The 16,917-nt window shown below is 34.5% G+C and overlaps 1 protein-coding gene across 10 annotated transcripts in view; it reads right to left on the bottom strand.

The window, feature by feature from the left end:
* Positions 1-16,917, bottom strand: part of CASD1 (CAS1 domain sialic acid O acetyltransferase 1) — a 79,012-nt gene that overhangs the window by 55,519 nt on the left and 6,576 nt on the right. For 9 of the 10 annotated variants that reach the window (XR_013553817.2, XR_013553814.2, XR_013553813.2 and 6 more), the window contains exons 2-5: positions 14,578-14,674; positions 13,672-13,792; positions 5,358-5,402; positions 3,802-3,864 (exon numbers count right to left, since the gene is read on the bottom strand). Coding sequence is in view for 3 of the 10 variants with exons in the window: in XM_078442402.2 (XP_078298528.1) it covers positions 3,802-3,864; positions 5,358-5,402; positions 13,672-13,792; positions 14,578-14,674 (326 nt within the window). In the remaining 7 variants the exon portion in view is untranslated. Of the gene's footprint in view, positions 1-3,801; positions 3,865-4,789; positions 4,916-5,357; positions 5,403-13,671; positions 13,793-14,577; positions 14,675-16,917 lie in introns of those variants that run through there. The other variant, XM_078442424.2, reaches the window with a different exon arrangement.

The following is a 16,917-nucleotide window of genomic DNA, read 5'->3' as shown; positions in this document are numbered from 1 at the left end:
CTCATCAAATGCAAATTGTACTATTACTAATACTACCAATTATACAGTACTTAGTAATTTACTAAGTTCTTTTAAATTAGCTCATTTGAATATAGATTCTTGCCACCCATGAGACAGGCAGGAAGATATTATACACATCATATCAAATTAAGGATACAGACTCAGAAAAGTTTATAGGGTATTGCTGAGGCCTGTAAGGGACAAAGCCAGAGCTTAAGTCTTGTGACTCCTAAATTTAGTGCAATTTTCACATCAAAAGACCTGCTATTATAATCATGTGTGCAAGGAACAATTAAAAATAAGCAAGAAATTTAATTAGAAAAAAATATGACTCATCTAGAAAAGTAAAAATGACAGGTATTGTCTCATTATAAAGGTAGAAGACTATGAAAGCAGAGAAAAAGAATAACAGTAATTTCCTTCATGGATACTCTCATTTCCAGTCTAGTGTGTTTCATTTTACACTGCTATTTTAGTGGAATTTCTTCCTCATCTCTAGGTGGCTCCCTTTCTGATTTGTCACAGTCATTAACCCCAAATCTTATTTCTCTTCTACAGGTCCCTCTTGCCTCCCTTCTCACTTTTGGTATAAAATTCTCAAATTTCATGGAGAAAATGGAATTCATCTGGCTTGTGTGCTCTAGACTTCCTCTATTCTTACAACTTCTCCCAGCCTATCTTCCTTGAACAACAGAGTCAATGGCTAATCCTCTTAATGGCTAATCCTTACTCTGTGTCTCTATAGGCCCCCTTTTTCTGTCCAGGGATATATCCATGAATGATCAATCTCCAATTCTCATCAATTTCATTTTCCTTCTCTAGCCTCCTTTCTTCCCCCATCTACAAAATGATATATCATCTTTAGACTAAAAAAATGTTCCTTCAACCTTGCCTCATTCTCAAATCCTTCCTCCTTGTACTGTTAACCAACAGATTACTTGGAAGAGCATTTTGCCCTCCCTATGTGAATTTCCTTATCTCTCATTTATGCCTCAATTGATCACATTTTGATTTGGGGCTTCACCATGCACTAAGACTGATCCCATTCATGAATTCTGGATTTCTACGTTCTGTTAGCTTCATTCTACCCTGTCTAGTTCCTAAAGTGACACTTCTGACTGTCCACTTTTTAAAACTCTTTCCTCCCCTTGTGTGTCATGATACAGTTATTCTTCTCCTGCTTTTCCTCTTACCTCCTTTACTGCCCCTTCTCAAAATGTTTTTGATAGTTGCATTACCAAGTCCTCTTCTTTAATCTCTAAACTCTGTGCCTATTCAATGTCTTCCATTCAAGTAACTTCAACTATCACCTCACACAATACCCAGATTCTCCAATTCCATCTGAGTAGCTCAGACTTCTTAATAAGTGCCTTCACCTACAGAATTAAATCTAAATTGTTGGTTTCTTCACAGTTTACCCTAATTTCCCATGACTCCCTCAATACATGTCACCATTCTGTTTAAACATTTCAGTGGTTCTCCACTACCCTCAACACAAATTAAACTCAATATTCTTATTTTTAGGAAATATGCCCTGAAGTATTTAGAAGTAATCAAAACATGGATAGATAGATAAATGAATTTATACCACACCGAATACAACTTAAGATATTATTCATAATATCTGCTTACCTTATCTCTTATTAGCCCTCTCCTCAAATGAGGCACATGGAAATAACAGCCAAAACCAAATGCAAATAAAAAAAGCACTTTGAATTTAAGCTCCAGCCATACTAAAACTACTAGTGATTCCCTGAATAGGCTACAGTCTATCTTCAGTATCTTTGCATATGCAATTTCTTGTGCATGAAACAACCCTCCTTTCTCATAACAGGCCCTCACCCTTAAAATCACTTTACCTGAAAACTAGTTTTGAAAACTTATAGTTAGTGCCTATTCTCTGTAATCTTGCTGTACCCTATTCTTCCCCTATTTTGGCACTTATCACATTACTTTCTTAATTAACTATATCTGCCACTCATCTGGAAGCTCTTTGAGGAGAGGAACTCTATCATGTTAACTGGGTATCAGCACTTTTTAGCCTAGTACCTAGAAAATGGCAGGTGATTAATAAATATCTGTTGAATCACAGCAGAGTTGTCTAAATTCAACTTTGCTTTTATGCCTGTAGGCTACAATAATGCTCTTTCAGTTAATAAGTGTATCCTTCTAACCCCACAGTTCTTGTGGAAATATTACCTCCTCTGTAAAGCTTTCTTAAACCATCACCTGTATCTAACCAACCCCCATCCTAAGTGCCTCTATCCATGGTGCTTTCATAGTTCTTTGTGCTCAATTCTGTACTTACTCTTCATCTTACCATATTATTATTCATCAGAAAGTCACTATACACTAGATACTGAAAATTCTTTGAAGGCTGAGACTGAGGCTAATTAATTACTAGCCACACTCCTAACACCGAATGTAAAGCCAGCAATATCACATAAATAATAATAATATGGATTGTTGTATTCTCAGGGTCTAGCTGCTTACTATGAAAATAATAAAAAAATACATAAAAACATGCATACATACATACTTTTTAAATAAATGAAATCAATCCATCAGTCAATCCTAAGTAATGACACAGCCATCTACCTAAATAAGTGGAATCCTTCCTATCCCCCAGTAGTCATAAGGAATCTTACAATAGAATCTAAAGCTCTAAAAACTAGTTTTAGCAAATTACAAGAACTGAAAATCTGGATATGCAATGTAACTCCAGGTTAGTAAATAAAAAAAGTTATCGATGATTTTACAGGACTTATAAATTATACTGCATTGATGTTTCTTTAACTGTGAATTTCTACTACTTTAATGATATACTTTCAGGTCCAGCACAAACATAAAACATGTGTTTAAATCATTTGAAATATATACATGTAACGTTATTCTACACTTTTGGAATAAACAAATCAACAAAGACAAAATATAATTATGTGAGACTGCAAGTTACCAGAAAGTTGAATTCTAGAATTTGTTTTCATATTTTGTTTTTTGAAAACTGAAACACATTTTGTCAAAAAAAAAATGTTAGAAATGTTGACTAGGTTCCCACTGGATCCTACAAAAGCTTATTTGGTGTATGAAGTGGTTGCAGTGCTGAACATGTACTGTGAAAAGAAGCAAAGAAAAATACCAGTGCAGTATAAGTAATTAAGCAAAACAAGGTCAACAAAATTGAATACTGTTTTATCCATCCCAAATGCAAATACCTCTAAGGAAAGAAGACAGGTTTAATTAAAGGACAAAGAGCTATATGGAGACTACTGTGGAGATTCTAGAAAGGACTTTGGGGTTTTCAAGGTGAATAGAATGTTTGCCCTTATATCTATCTCCAAACATTATGAGCCAAAATATGCCAGACTTGACTTCTGGGCCACAAATGTAATGATAAAAGGGAAGAAAACAGGCTATTTAACAACAACAACAAAGTTTCCTGAAGAATCTGGGCATGAGTTTGAAAAAGTGGGAACATGCTCAAGAGAATGTATGTTGTGCAAGAAGACGACCTGGGTTTGAGTTAACTGGGCAACAGAAGTAACAGAAAATTCTGTCTGGAAAATGTGGCATCAGCATAACCACAGTAGGGTTAGAGTGGTGGCAGCAGAGGTACTAGATCAAAACTCCCTCTTCTCAGTAAAGTGACCGGATCCATCCAGCACAATTAGTCACTATGAAGAAAGTCGGCACAGACAGAAGAGTAGGACAGGCAAGTAAGGGGGAGAAACACAAGGAGTGCTCATGAGCTTTTAAAATTTGGTTGCTTAAAACCAGAGACCTAGATGTTCAAATACAGACCTCAGTCCATACTTTGATACACTGTTTCATAGAACCATTAACTTCTGGATGCCATAGAAAATCCTAAAAAAAGAAACATAATGAATAAAAAGTCAAAGAAACTTATTCGTGCTGCCTAAAAGAAACATGAACCCATCTCTTCAAGAGTACCTAAAGTAAGGGGTGCCTGGGTGGCTCAGTCAGTTAAGCATCCGACTTCGGCTCAGGTCATGATCTCACAGTTCGTGAGTTCGAGTCCCACGTTGGGCTCTGTGCTGACTGCTCGGAGCCTGGAGCCTGCCTTGGATTCTGTGTCTCCCTCTCTCTCTGCTCCTCCCCTCCTTGCACTCTGTCTCCCTCTGTCTCAAAAATGAATACACGTTAAAAAAAAAAAAAAAAAAAAAAAAGAGTACCTAAAGTAAAACACACCTTGTCCGTGACATCTTCATCTCCCATCTCGGTTTCCCAAGGGCCTCACAGGAATTCTTGTATCCACTTCTACTTTCCTCTAAACTACTCTCCACAGTCATCTTTTAAAATTTAAATCTGATCTTGCCACACATCCTTGCTTAAATATTCAAGGACTTTCAATTGTCCTCAGAATAAATTTCAAAGTCCTTAAAACTACTAAGGAGGTATAGGATCTGGCCTCTACCAAGACATTCTACCTTTTCTCCTCCCACTTTCCCCTCACTTTAAGTACCCTGTTGATTCTCCTTCAGCTCCTGGAATGCTCTATGTGCTCCTTTTTTCTCTAGGACTTTGCACATACTGTTCTGCCTACAATGCTCATAAAACTTCTCCACTGAGCCTGACTCGCTCCTACTTATCCTTGAAGCTTCAGTTAAAACATCTCTTTCTCAAAGAGGAAAACTATTTTTAATTCACTGTTTTGTACATTCCTAATGCCCACTTCTTCCTTTTTTTTTTTTTTTTTTTTTTTTTTAAATTATTTTTAGAGGGAGAGACAGTGCGAGTAGGGGAGGGGGCAAAGAAGAGAGAATCTTACGCAGGCTCCACCTTCGGCACGGAGTAAGACTTGGGACTCAATCGCACAACCCTGGGAGTTAAATCCAAAAGCTAAAAGAGTTAAAATCAAGAGTCAGAAGCTCAACCAACTGAGCCACCCAGGCGCCTCCCACTTTTTCCTTTTCACCATCCTTATTCCACATTTAAAGCATGTAGTGAACTGTAATGACTTTCAAAATCCATTAAGTCTAGGACATTTTTGTCTTGACCCCTACTGTATTCTCAGTATTTAGGAGAAGTCACTGTGACTAGGAATTCAGAAAAGTCACAGATATTCTTTTATGGATATTAATCCTGAACACAAACTGGTTTCAAATTAACATACAAGATTATTATTTTCTGGATTAAATAATCTGAGAGACCAAATTTTCCATTTCATTACACAGAACTGTGCATACAAACATTTATTCAATCATTTTACCATTCTTATCTACTCTAAATACACTGAAATATATTTAATACCTACAAAGCATTAGCTGATCTACAAATAAATTAACCAATGAATATAGTTTCAACATAACATTTAGCTTACTGTTACATTAACCTACCACTTTAACTGATGAAATCTTGTCTTCAAAAGGAATGTTTCCATGCTGTCATTAAAAAGAGAGAAAACAAGGAATATTAATGTATAGATTAATTTTATGTCATTAATTCTCCCTTTAGCTGCTTTTGCTGATTTATTTATGCACTACATCTCAATTATCTATATTCAACCTGAAGGGAAAAACACTTGCATAGAATACCAAAAAATAAGTGACACTAAATTGTTTATATATGATTTTTAACATCTAAGATAGAGTCTAAAGATAAAACCTCAACTCCAAACAAGCAGTTATGTGAACCTGTATCTTTTTGCCAAGATTGCCACATTCCAATTTAGTCTTAATATAATATTATCTATGGCAGAGATGGAGAGCTCCTCTGCATTTCCTGAGTCCCCACCAGTTAGACAGAACCACATGACTAGTTCTGGCCAACGTAACATGGCTAGATGTGACGTGGGTCACTCCCAGCTGAATTTCTCAGGGTAATTCTCTAGTCTCTGGTTTAACCTGATGCTAAGACTACAGAGGCTGACTGTAGTCAGACTACAGAGGCTGGTACAACTGGAAGGTGGTATAAATTCCAACAAGGAGGGATCTCCAAATGACTGCATAGAGTAAAACCTCTTGCCAACCCACCCACAACATGTAGCTCTAAGTGAGAAATAAACTTCTGTTTTGTTAAGATTGTAGAGTGGTTTGTTGCTGCAGCAACATCTAGTCTGTTCTCAACAATACACTAGTATCAGTCTTGTCTGAACAGGAGTGCACATATACGGCTCTAGGTTATTTTGGGTTTCGTTTCAAAGACTGTATAAATGGTCCAGTTGAATAAAAAAATCAAAGTTTGGAGACAACTTCTAGTAACCAAGCATTCCATAAAACTCTAGGGTGGGGTGGGGGATAGAAGTGGTCAAATAAAAAAGGTAATTCTTCCTAAAACCAAGGTTGAAATGTCTTCATTAATTTAACCAGACAAACAGTATTTATACTTATATCTCTGTGAAATAAAGCTTACTTTTATCAGCATGCTAACTTTTAAAATTCAAGCATCATTTCCCAAAAGGACTCTGAGAGCAACTGTACTTTCAGGTGTGTTCTATGAAGAGTTTCCTTGGTCAAATAAGTCTCGGAATTACTGGGTCAGACCAAATCACACAAGTGTTTTCCTTCTACTATCCCATAGCTATTGCATAGCTCAGGTAATTCAATTTAACCTCTCTCTTCTTTTCCTTGGATATACACAAAAGAATATGTCTCATATGTAAGTCACAAAGCACAGTAAAAATAAATAAGCACTCATGAGTCCATCGCAGAAATCAGAGCACTACCAACACACTGAATGACCTATGTGGACCTTTCACTACTTTGAATTTTGTTTGTATTTTGCTTTCTTTTTTATTATATAGTTTTGTCACATGTATATGCATCCTTTAATGATATATTGTTTAGTGTTACTGGCTTTCTCTCCCACTTTTAATTTTGAGAAATGTCAAACTTAAAAAAAAGAAAAGAAAAATGTCAAACTTAGAGCAAAATTGACAAAATTATAATGAGCACCCCAAATACCCTTTATGAATTGTTAACATTTCCTCCACCAGCTTCTTGTCTCTCTCTGCATAGACATATACATTGTTTTCCTTTTACTGAACCATATAAAAGTAAAGTGCAGGATGAGCACTGGGTGTTGTATGGAAACCAATTTGACAATAAATTTCATATATTGGAAAAAAAAAAAAGTAAAGTGCAGACATAACATTTCACCCTTAAAAACATCAGCATGTATTTCCTAAGAACATGGATATTCTTTCACATAACCTCAATACTATAATCCCACCTAAGAAATCTGACATTGATAAAATATTAATCTAATATACAGTCCATGTTCAAATTTTCCACTCTCTTCTTTTTTCCTCGCTATAGCTCTTTTTTAAAAATTTTTTTTAAATGTTTATTTTTGAGAGAGAGAGAGAGAGAGAGAGAGAGAGAGAGAGAGCATGAGCAGGGGAAGGCAGAGAGAGAGGGAGACACAGAATCCAAAGTAGGCTCCAGACTTTGAGCTGTCAGCCCAGAGACTGACATGGGGCTCAAACTCATGAACTGTGAGATCATGATTTGAGCCGAAGTCGGGATACTTGACCCTGAGCCACCCAGGCACCCCTCTCTATAGCTCTTCTATTTTAATCTAGAATTCAATTAAAATCATATCTCTTTATCATGTCTCTTTACTCTTTAAATCTAGAACATCTCCTGGCCTTTTAAAACTTTCATACATCAATGAACTTATCATATTTATATATATCAAATATTATATTTATTATTTTTGTAGAGTCTAGGCTGGTTGATAAAACACACCAAATCTAGATTATAAACAGCACTGACAGTTACCCTGTTGTGCATATCTCTTACACGAGTAAGAGTTTCCCTACAGGTTCATAGGCCATACAAATATTTACCCTCACATGATAATGTAAGTTATTTTCTGAAGCGTTTTAATAATTTATATTTTCATCAACAGTCTCAGATACAGAGTCTTTAATAAATCTTGTCAGATTTCATATTTTTTTGCCATTGTCAAATTTAATTCCTGTCACTTAAGTAGGTATAAAATGGTATTTCACTATGGTCTTAATTTGAATTTCCCTGATTACCAATGAAGTTAAACATCTTTTAGATTCATGCTGGGATTTATGTTTTCTTTTCTGTGAAATGACTGGCCATGCTTTTACCCTTTTGTTTTCTATTAGGTTGTCTTTTTTTTTTTTTAATTAATTTGTGATTCCTTACATCTCTTGGATGTATATTATAAATATCTTGTAGTTTGTAGCTTAGCTTTTTTCTGTCAGGTATCTTTTGGTGAACAGATACTCTTAATCTTAAGGCATGTGAATTTATCCATCTTTTATTTTATGGTTAGCATGTTTTGTTTCTTATGTAAGAAACTTTTTCTTACTTGAAGTAATGAAGATATTCCCCTGCATTTTTTTTCCCTAAAGGTTTAAAAGTTTTGGCTTCCACATTTAAGTCTAAATTCATCTAGAAATGATTTTACTTGATGGTGTGAGGTAGGGCTTCCAATTTCACTTTTTTCTATATGTATAACCATAACCATAATGATGCCTCAGATCATTAATTAGATAGACCTTCTTTTCTCCAGGGATCTTTAATGGCATCTCTGTTATTTATTAAGTCTTTGTATATGCATGCATTTTAAAGTTTTAAAGTTCTATATCCTGTTCGATTGGTTTCTTGATTTAGCTCTACCAACACCACATTGTCTTTATTACAACACAGTTAAAATCAGTCCTGATACTGGAAGATAAGTCTTTTCCACCTTGCTCTTCAGATCTGTTGTTGTTATTCTTGGTCCACTGCCCTTCCACATAAAATTTAGGATCAACTGGTAAAGTTCCACAACAAATCCTGTTAGGATTTTATTTGAATTACATTGAACCTACAGATCAATTTAGGAATAACTGACATATTTACAATATTGATTCTTCTCATTCCAAAATATAGTATATATTTTCCATTTAATTATATCATTTTAAATTTTGTTTACATAAAATTTTTTTTCTGTACACAGAAATCATCCACGTTTGCGAGGCTTGTTCCTATGTACTACATGGTTTTTGTTACTTTTGTATACAGTATATTTTAAGTATTTTGAACTCTATATTCCTGGAGTGCAGTATGCAATTCACTTTTAACAGCTTTATTGAGTTACAATTAATTTTTGTATGTTTATCTTAATATCAACTATCTTGTTGAAATTTTTATTACATCTAGTAATTTTCTATAGATTCTTCAGAGTTTTCTTTGTATATAATTGTATCATATGAAATTCTGAGTCTATCTCTTTCTAATCTTTACATCTTTACCTTTCCTTGGCTAAGGGCCTCTAATATAATGCTGAACAGAAGCAGCAATAATGGGCAGCCTTTTCTTCTTATTGAGTTTAACATAAATGTGTCTAACATTTCACTATTAGGGATATTTACTGTAGGCATCTAGAATTTTTATCAGGTTAAGTTAGAATATAAAGGAACTAATCTCATAGAGACAGAACGATACCAATTCTCTGATATTGTCAAGGCCTGCTTAATGGCCCAACATGTTGTCAAAAAAGGTTCCACATATACTTTGAAAAAATATATTCTTTTATTTTTTAGTGTCTTCTTTAAGTATTGAGCTGTAAGTTCATAAAATCAGATATGCTTAGTAATTTTGCTTGTCCTATCATTAAATGCATGAGCAGTGAGCAATTCTCTCACTTTGATGAAGGATTTGTCAACTCCTCACTGTAATCACATTAATTTTGCTTTATACATTTTAAGGTTAATTTATTTCATGTGCATGAGTTTAAAATCTTAGTGATTTGAAACTTTTGTCATTAAAACGTATCTGTATCCCTGATAATACTTTTTGCCTTACCATCTATTGTCTCACATTAATATGACTTATCTTTCTTTAATAAGTATTTGTCTAATAAATCTTTTCTCATTTTTAATTACAACCTTCCATATCCTTTTGTTTTAGGTATGTATTTTGAAGCAGCAGAAAGTTCTTTTAAAAACCAATCTGAAAATCTGTTTGGTAGGCAAGTTTAGACTGCTACCCTTATTTTGATTATAAATGTTTCTACCATTTTACTTTTTGATTTCTAGCTCCCTCACACATACATAGGTTTTTTTATATATGTGGAATATATATAAACACTGATTTTCACATGTACATATATTTTTGTATATATACATATGAATGTATGTGTGTGAGCATATATGTGTGTGTGCATGTGTATGTATGTATGGCACATATATTTGGCATTAGACGAGTTTGGTTTTAATTTTTTTGTTCTTCTGGTTTGGAATTCACACATCCTAATTCCTTTATTCTTTGCTCTTGAAATTTTACTATCATCTTTAACTTAAGTTCTGAAGTAAGAGAGTAAAGAGGATATTAGAAAACTGACTATCTCCCTCTGATTTACAAGCTATTATTGGCTAGTTCTTTAATACAGTCTTTTTGTAAAATGTAAAAAAGAATTATTATTTTATATAGACAGTGTTTGTTTAGATTTACCTGTTTAGGATTTTATTTAACCACTGCTTCTTACATTTCAGATCATTTTTTTCTGAATTATTTCCTTTCTTCCTGAAGTTTACCCTTTAAAAAGTCCTTTACTGTAAGTCTATCTAGCAGTAAACCCTCATCACTTTTGTTTATCTGAAAATGTTCTAAATTTCAAGAATAGACATTGTATGCTAGATACACAATACAATTCGAGGTTGAAATTTACTTTCTGTCAGAAGTTTAAAGCTATTATTCTAGTGTCTTCTGGCTTCCAATATTACTACTGAGAAATATGCTGGCCCAAAGCTTAGTTTTCTACTGCAGCCTTTGGCATCTGTCTTCAGGTCAGCCTGAACCCCTACTGAGTACCTACTATTATTGTTCCCATCTCTGGTTTGAATCATAGTTTGTTCCTTTTGGGGGGAGTGTGTCCCATTTCCTCAAAGTCTAGAAACACATCAACAAGTTTTTTGTTTTTTTTTTTAAATCTAGGATCTAGTTAGTTTGAGGTAGAAGGGGCCCCCAGAGTATCTAGTTTGCCCTCCAGCTGAAAGCAACACAGTTTTGCTGTTGTTGTCTTTGTTGTTTTACTGCAAGACGTCCAAGTTTTTAACATCCTAGCCTAAATTAAAATCACTGAAAAGGGGATATAACATCTAGTGCTGCCCAAACTTATTTGACCACGGCTTCTACAGAACTAATCTACAAAATAGAATTTGAAAAAAGTCCTGCTCTATAGCTTCTTTAAAATTCTTTTTGCCTTGTGGCGCCTGAATGGCTCAGTCATTTAAGCTTCCGACTTCAGCTCGGATCACAATCTCATGGTTTGTGGGTTAGAGTCCAGCATCCAGCTCTGTGCTGACAGCTCAGAGCCTGGAGCCTGCTTCAGATTCTGTGTCTCCCTCTCCTTTTGCCCTTCCCCTGGTCATTCTCTGTCTTTCAAAAATGAATCAACTTTAAAAAAATAAATAAATAAAATAAAATTATTTTTGCCTCAACACAGAAAAGAAAAAAATTCAAACAAAGAACTATCTTCAATACTTCTACCCAAACTAACCCACACCGAGGCTAAAACAATAATAATAATAATAATCAGCTTATACAATGTGCCAGACTGGGTGAGCATAAGACATGTATTTAAAAAATAACAATGATAATATATAATCTCTGTCTTCAAGGTGTTCAGAGACAAGAGAACTAAGTAAAATACATTTTGGCAAATGCTCCACTAGCAATTTGAACTAGTTTCTCAGTAAATGTCTACGACAAACTGTCTTTGTTTCTTTTTAGAATGCATATACACTTAAATGTATCTGGTTTGATATTTGTGGGTTAACCGGGCACCTCTAAACAATGAAAATTGGAAACCTAGGTGTTATAACTAGGGCTCAGAAACAATATACCATATTATGCCCACTTTGGGCTATAAACTAAACCATTATAGTTTTTATCAACTAATTGTTGCCAAATCTATTATTCCAATTTTCAGAAATTCACACTATTCTGTGCCTAGAAATACTAAAAGTGTTTCTTTGAAGTCAGAAATCTCTCTACTTTTTAGAAGTTCACTTAAGTTTTTTTACCTTAAATTGTGATAATCTCATAGAATTCAATAGTTCCAATTTTCTATATAATTTTATGTATATAATTACCAATGAAAAATACATTTACAGATACCAAATTAAATGAAAAATTGACTTTATCATTTTCCATTATGCAGATTTAAAATCTATACTAGCCTTTTCTAGTGGACAAAATTTCTAATAGCTGATGGATTCTTCTCACAAAGAACAGTTCCCAAGGAATTTAGCACCCACTACTATCATTACTATGTGGCTAGATGTTTAGCTGTGAAGTCCCTAATTTTTTAACTCCTTACCACAGGGCAAGTTGAGGTGAACAGGCAGATTTTCATCATAAAATCATGAGCTATTCCCCCTAAAATTCTGAACTTTCTTGCATTTCACTTTTCTCTCCTTGCTATTGCCCACTCCCAATCATACACAGCTGAAGACAGGGATTCGAACTTTGGATCACTTAAAAAATGTATAAAAAGAAAGGTATGATGATTCATAAAATATTAACTAATCAACAAATTAATTAACAAATATATATATAGAGAGAGATCCATTCTTGCTAGTTTTCAAAGATATATTTTTAAAATCAGAAATTTTCGGGGCGCCTGAGTGGCTCAGTCGGTTAAGCGTCCGACTTCAGCTCAGGTCACGATCTCACTGTCCGTGAGTTCGAGCCCCGCATCGTCGGGCTCTGGGCTGATGGCTCAGAGCCCGGAGCCTGCTTCAGATTCTGTGTCTCCCTCTCTCTCTGCCCCTCCCCCGTTCATGCTCTGTCTCTCTCTGTCTCAAAAATAAATAAACGTTAAAATAAATAAATAAATAAATAAATAAATAAATAAATTTTAAAAAATAAAATCAGAAATTTTCTATAAAAGTAGCAGATATTTGTTGCATTGTTGTTTTAATTATATAGCATAATTGCCCAGTGCCAGTACAGTTGCAGAAAATTATGTCCTGATGGGCATTGCCAATAAGAGTATAAATGAAAATAGTTTAGCAATATAATCAATATTTTTTAAACTGGATTCTTTAACCTAATATTTGCATTGCAGGGATTCCATCTACAGAAATAATTTAAAAAGCAAAGTTTTCACACAAAGATGTAATTGAGAATGTCCTTTCTTAAATTGCAAAAGTAAAAAAAAATACAAAAGTACAAGAAGAAAAAAGAAAATTATATATTACATCATATCCATTCAATAACATGTTGCCATTATGATGAAACTTACATTGTTTATATAATAATACCATGAATTATGATAAGTGGTGGAAACAAGACATAAGACATGCTAAAAGATTACAAGATTATTATTTTAAAGAGACTGAAAAGAAATATGGCAGATATGAAAAGAAGAATAAGGGATATTTGCTCTTAGTTTTTGTTGTAAGGAATTCTCAAAAAAATTTCCATTGAAAGAACTTATCATTTCTGAAAATTAGAAGTTTCAGGTAATAAAAGGTTTACTAATCCGTTGCCACCACTTTTCTTATGTTCCTCATTATGTTCTCTATGATATTCCCCATCGTCCCTTTTTCCTTCCACCTTTCCCAAAACCAAAGTAATAAAACTTTTATCACTCTTTTTGTTATTATGAAAAGACACATTCCTCCTATAACTATTCAGGTGGTTAACCTCTAAAACAATAAAGAAAATAGGTAAGTTTTACCTTATTTCCTTCTTCTTTGAATTGGGGATTAATTATTTTTACAAAAGAATAAAACAACTGACGAATTCTGGAATCTCCAATAAATGCAATATGTTTATCTACAAGACAGTTCTTTGCTTCACTGAAATCAACAAAGAAACATTAATTACAATAAGTAAAATCAGCATGTTGGCATTTCAAAGCACAGTTTGTGAAGTAGTGCAGGATTATTATACATATAGTTCACGTTGCTTTAGAAATAGGTGGCTAGGTTTGTTTAATCAACCAGCCCATGGATGATCAACTAACTCTCAATACTCACAGCCCCCGTTTATTAAGTGTTTAATATGTACTCTAAGTATGTTAAGTGCTTTATATCCATTATCTCAGAATAACTCGACAAGGTAGCTATCCAGGTCCTAAAGCTAGAGTCCTTCTCTCAAGGGCTATTTATTGCCTTGGGCCTGATTATCTCTCACCTGAGATAAAGAAGCTTGGAGAAAATTCTTCCCCTAATGCTTTTGGCAGGAATCTTCATTTGGACTCACCCCAACCTCCACACTCTGTTGGCAATTCTCTACCATCATATAGAGAAGTACCATGTAGTATTTCCTTTGCTTCATCAACCTTTCTCCACTCGTTATTAAAACCTATCCTAGAGAGGTGCCAGGTGGCCCAGTCAGTTAAGCGTCTGACTCTTGATTTCAGCTCAGGTCATGACCTCATGGTTCATGAGTTTGAGCCCCATGTCTGGCTCTGCACTGACAGCCTTGAGCCTGGAGCCCGCTTCAGATTCTGTATCTCCCTCACTCTTTGCCCCTCCTCCACTCATGCATGTGCTCTTTCTCTCTCAAAAATAAATAAATAAACATTAAAAAAAAAAAAAGACCTATCTGAGAAAAGAAAAAAACAACGAAGAAAACTTACCTGATTTTGTATTTATGCATCATGCAACTGTGAGGTTGCCAAACTTTCTCTCCAAGAAATCTGCCACTTGAGAGAAGGTATTCACATGAATCATTGCCTGTAACAGTTAAACAAACAATATTGTAAACAATAGTTATATTTTTGTACATTGATTATCTGACCCCATGTAAGCTCTCTGAGATCAGAAAGCATAGTTTTCTATGCTTCACTGTACCTTCTCGATACATTATTTATACATCCCTGAGAAGCATAGTAAATATTAATACATTAATATTCAGGAGGAGAAGAACCACTGATGACAGATACTTCACTATAGAAGATAGAAGAGACTCCTAATTCTCAAATGCTACATTCACTGCTTTGGCAGTGCCTTCTGCTTCAGGTTCTCTTTCTAGGGACATCATCTCAACCTCAAACTAGCCCTTAAACCTGCTTACCACTCCTAGTTGGGAAAGAAGAGTTTAAGGAATAAGAGAGAAGACTTTGGAAATGTCTTCCTATTCAACTATTACAACGTATGGTGCATTTGCACATCTGGAAATACAGTAATTAAAATATTTTTTAAACCAACTCCCTGATTTTCACGACTTTCCTGTGAGGAAGTATGCTATCCCTATTCTGTAAATGTGGAAACAGAGAAAAGGATTTATTCAAGAACTTCTTATTGAGGTCACTAAAACTTCATCCTTTTATAATTTACAAAGTAACATAGAACTATTTTAGCTACATGGTGGCTGAAGGTACATAGGATCAGTATCAACAACAAATGCAGACTTTAGTTTTTAATATTCAGCCTGTCTACCTCTCTTAACGTTCTCCCCTTCTTTTCCGTTGACCAACCAGCTCCTCCCAGATTGGTTGGGACTATCACAGTTTCACACTGAAAGTTCCACATCTTGGAAACTCTCAGTCCTATGTAAGTGGGGAGGTGGTCACCCTATTTCCCATGGCCATTTTATCATACACTAACTGAAATGACTGAAGGAGTTTAAAAGGGAGTTGGAAACATTAAAAAAGTCCAAATATGTCAAATGGATAAGGGAAAAAATGAGACATTTCGAATAATATAATTAAATCACATATTATTTAAATTAATCTCTGGTTCTTTATGAAGAGTCATCAGCAAGCTCTATTTGTTTCACAGACCGTTAAGGTCAGGATAACGAAACTCTACAGAACAAAAATGATACTGAATCACTCAGGGTGGAGAAAGAGAAAACCCAAAGATATTTAAAGTGGAAGAACACATCTTTCTTCTCAGTCTGGTTATCCATTTATCTGGTCAATATACAGATAAAAGGTGATACAAATACAAGACAGGTATGCATAAATAATGAAAGTGTTGTTATTTCAGTGTCATAAATTCTAAACTAGAGCAGGAAGGGAAAGTGAAAATACTGCATTGTAGTGTTGGTAGAAAACTGGATAAGGAAAGCAGAATATCAATTATTAAAATTTTGCAATATGTATATTTTGCAATTTTGTATATGTAGGCTGCGCAGGTTTTTTGTTTTGTATTTCAAAATTTTTTTAATAACCTCTCTAAGGAAACTATAAATAATCAGTTCTTAATTTTTTCCAATTATTAAAAACTAATTCTAGTTCTCAAAAACAAAATTAAGCTACATAAATAATCAAGAAGGAGTAAAGAAAAGACTATAGGAACACACAAGTTATTTTTCTAAAAACATCCATCTGGGCGCGTCTGGGTGGTTAGTCAGTTGAGAATCCAACTCTTGATTTCAGCTCAGGTCATGGTCCCAGGGCTGTGGGATGGAGCCCTGCGTGCGGCTCCAATCTGAGAGTGGAGCCTGATTGGGATTCTCTCTCTCCCTCTGCCCCTCTCTCCCAGGTTGCACTCTCTCTCTCTAAAATAATAAAACAAACAAACAAAAAAATCCTTCTGCTATATTCTTTTATAATGGTTCTACAGTAAAATACTATTAAAAATCTAGTAAAGGGGTGCCTAGTTAGCTCAGTGGGTTGGGTGTCCAACTCTTGATTTTGGCTCAGGTCATGATTTCACAGTTTGTGGGATCGAGCCCCATGACAGGCTCTGAGCTGACAGTGTGGAGACTGCTTGGGATTCTCTCCCTCTCTCTGCCTCTGTACCCTGCTCTCTCAAAACAAATAAACTTAAAAAAAAATCTAGTAAATGTTTAAAATTAGAATGGAAATTCCATATTTGCAACATTTCTACCTCTTTAAATATTTATAAACTAAGTAAAAAGTTAGTATCATCTATTTTCTAAAAAAGTTATAAAAAGTTGCAAATAACTCGGTATTAATTCTGTGCACTTTTTCTTCCCTTTCTTTCTCCCTTCCTTTTTTTTTTTTTTT

The sequence above is a fragment of the Panthera onca genome, chromosome A2 (assembly GCF_046562875.1).
Source record: "Panthera onca isolate mPanOnc1 chromosome A2, mPanOnc1 haplotype 2, whole genome shotgun sequence".
NCBI classification, from domain to species: domain Eukaryota; kingdom Metazoa; phylum Chordata; class Mammalia; order Carnivora; family Felidae; genus Panthera; species Panthera onca.
The sequence above is the reverse complement of the archived record's forward strand: the minus strand, read 5'-3'. Positions and strand labels throughout refer to the sequence as shown.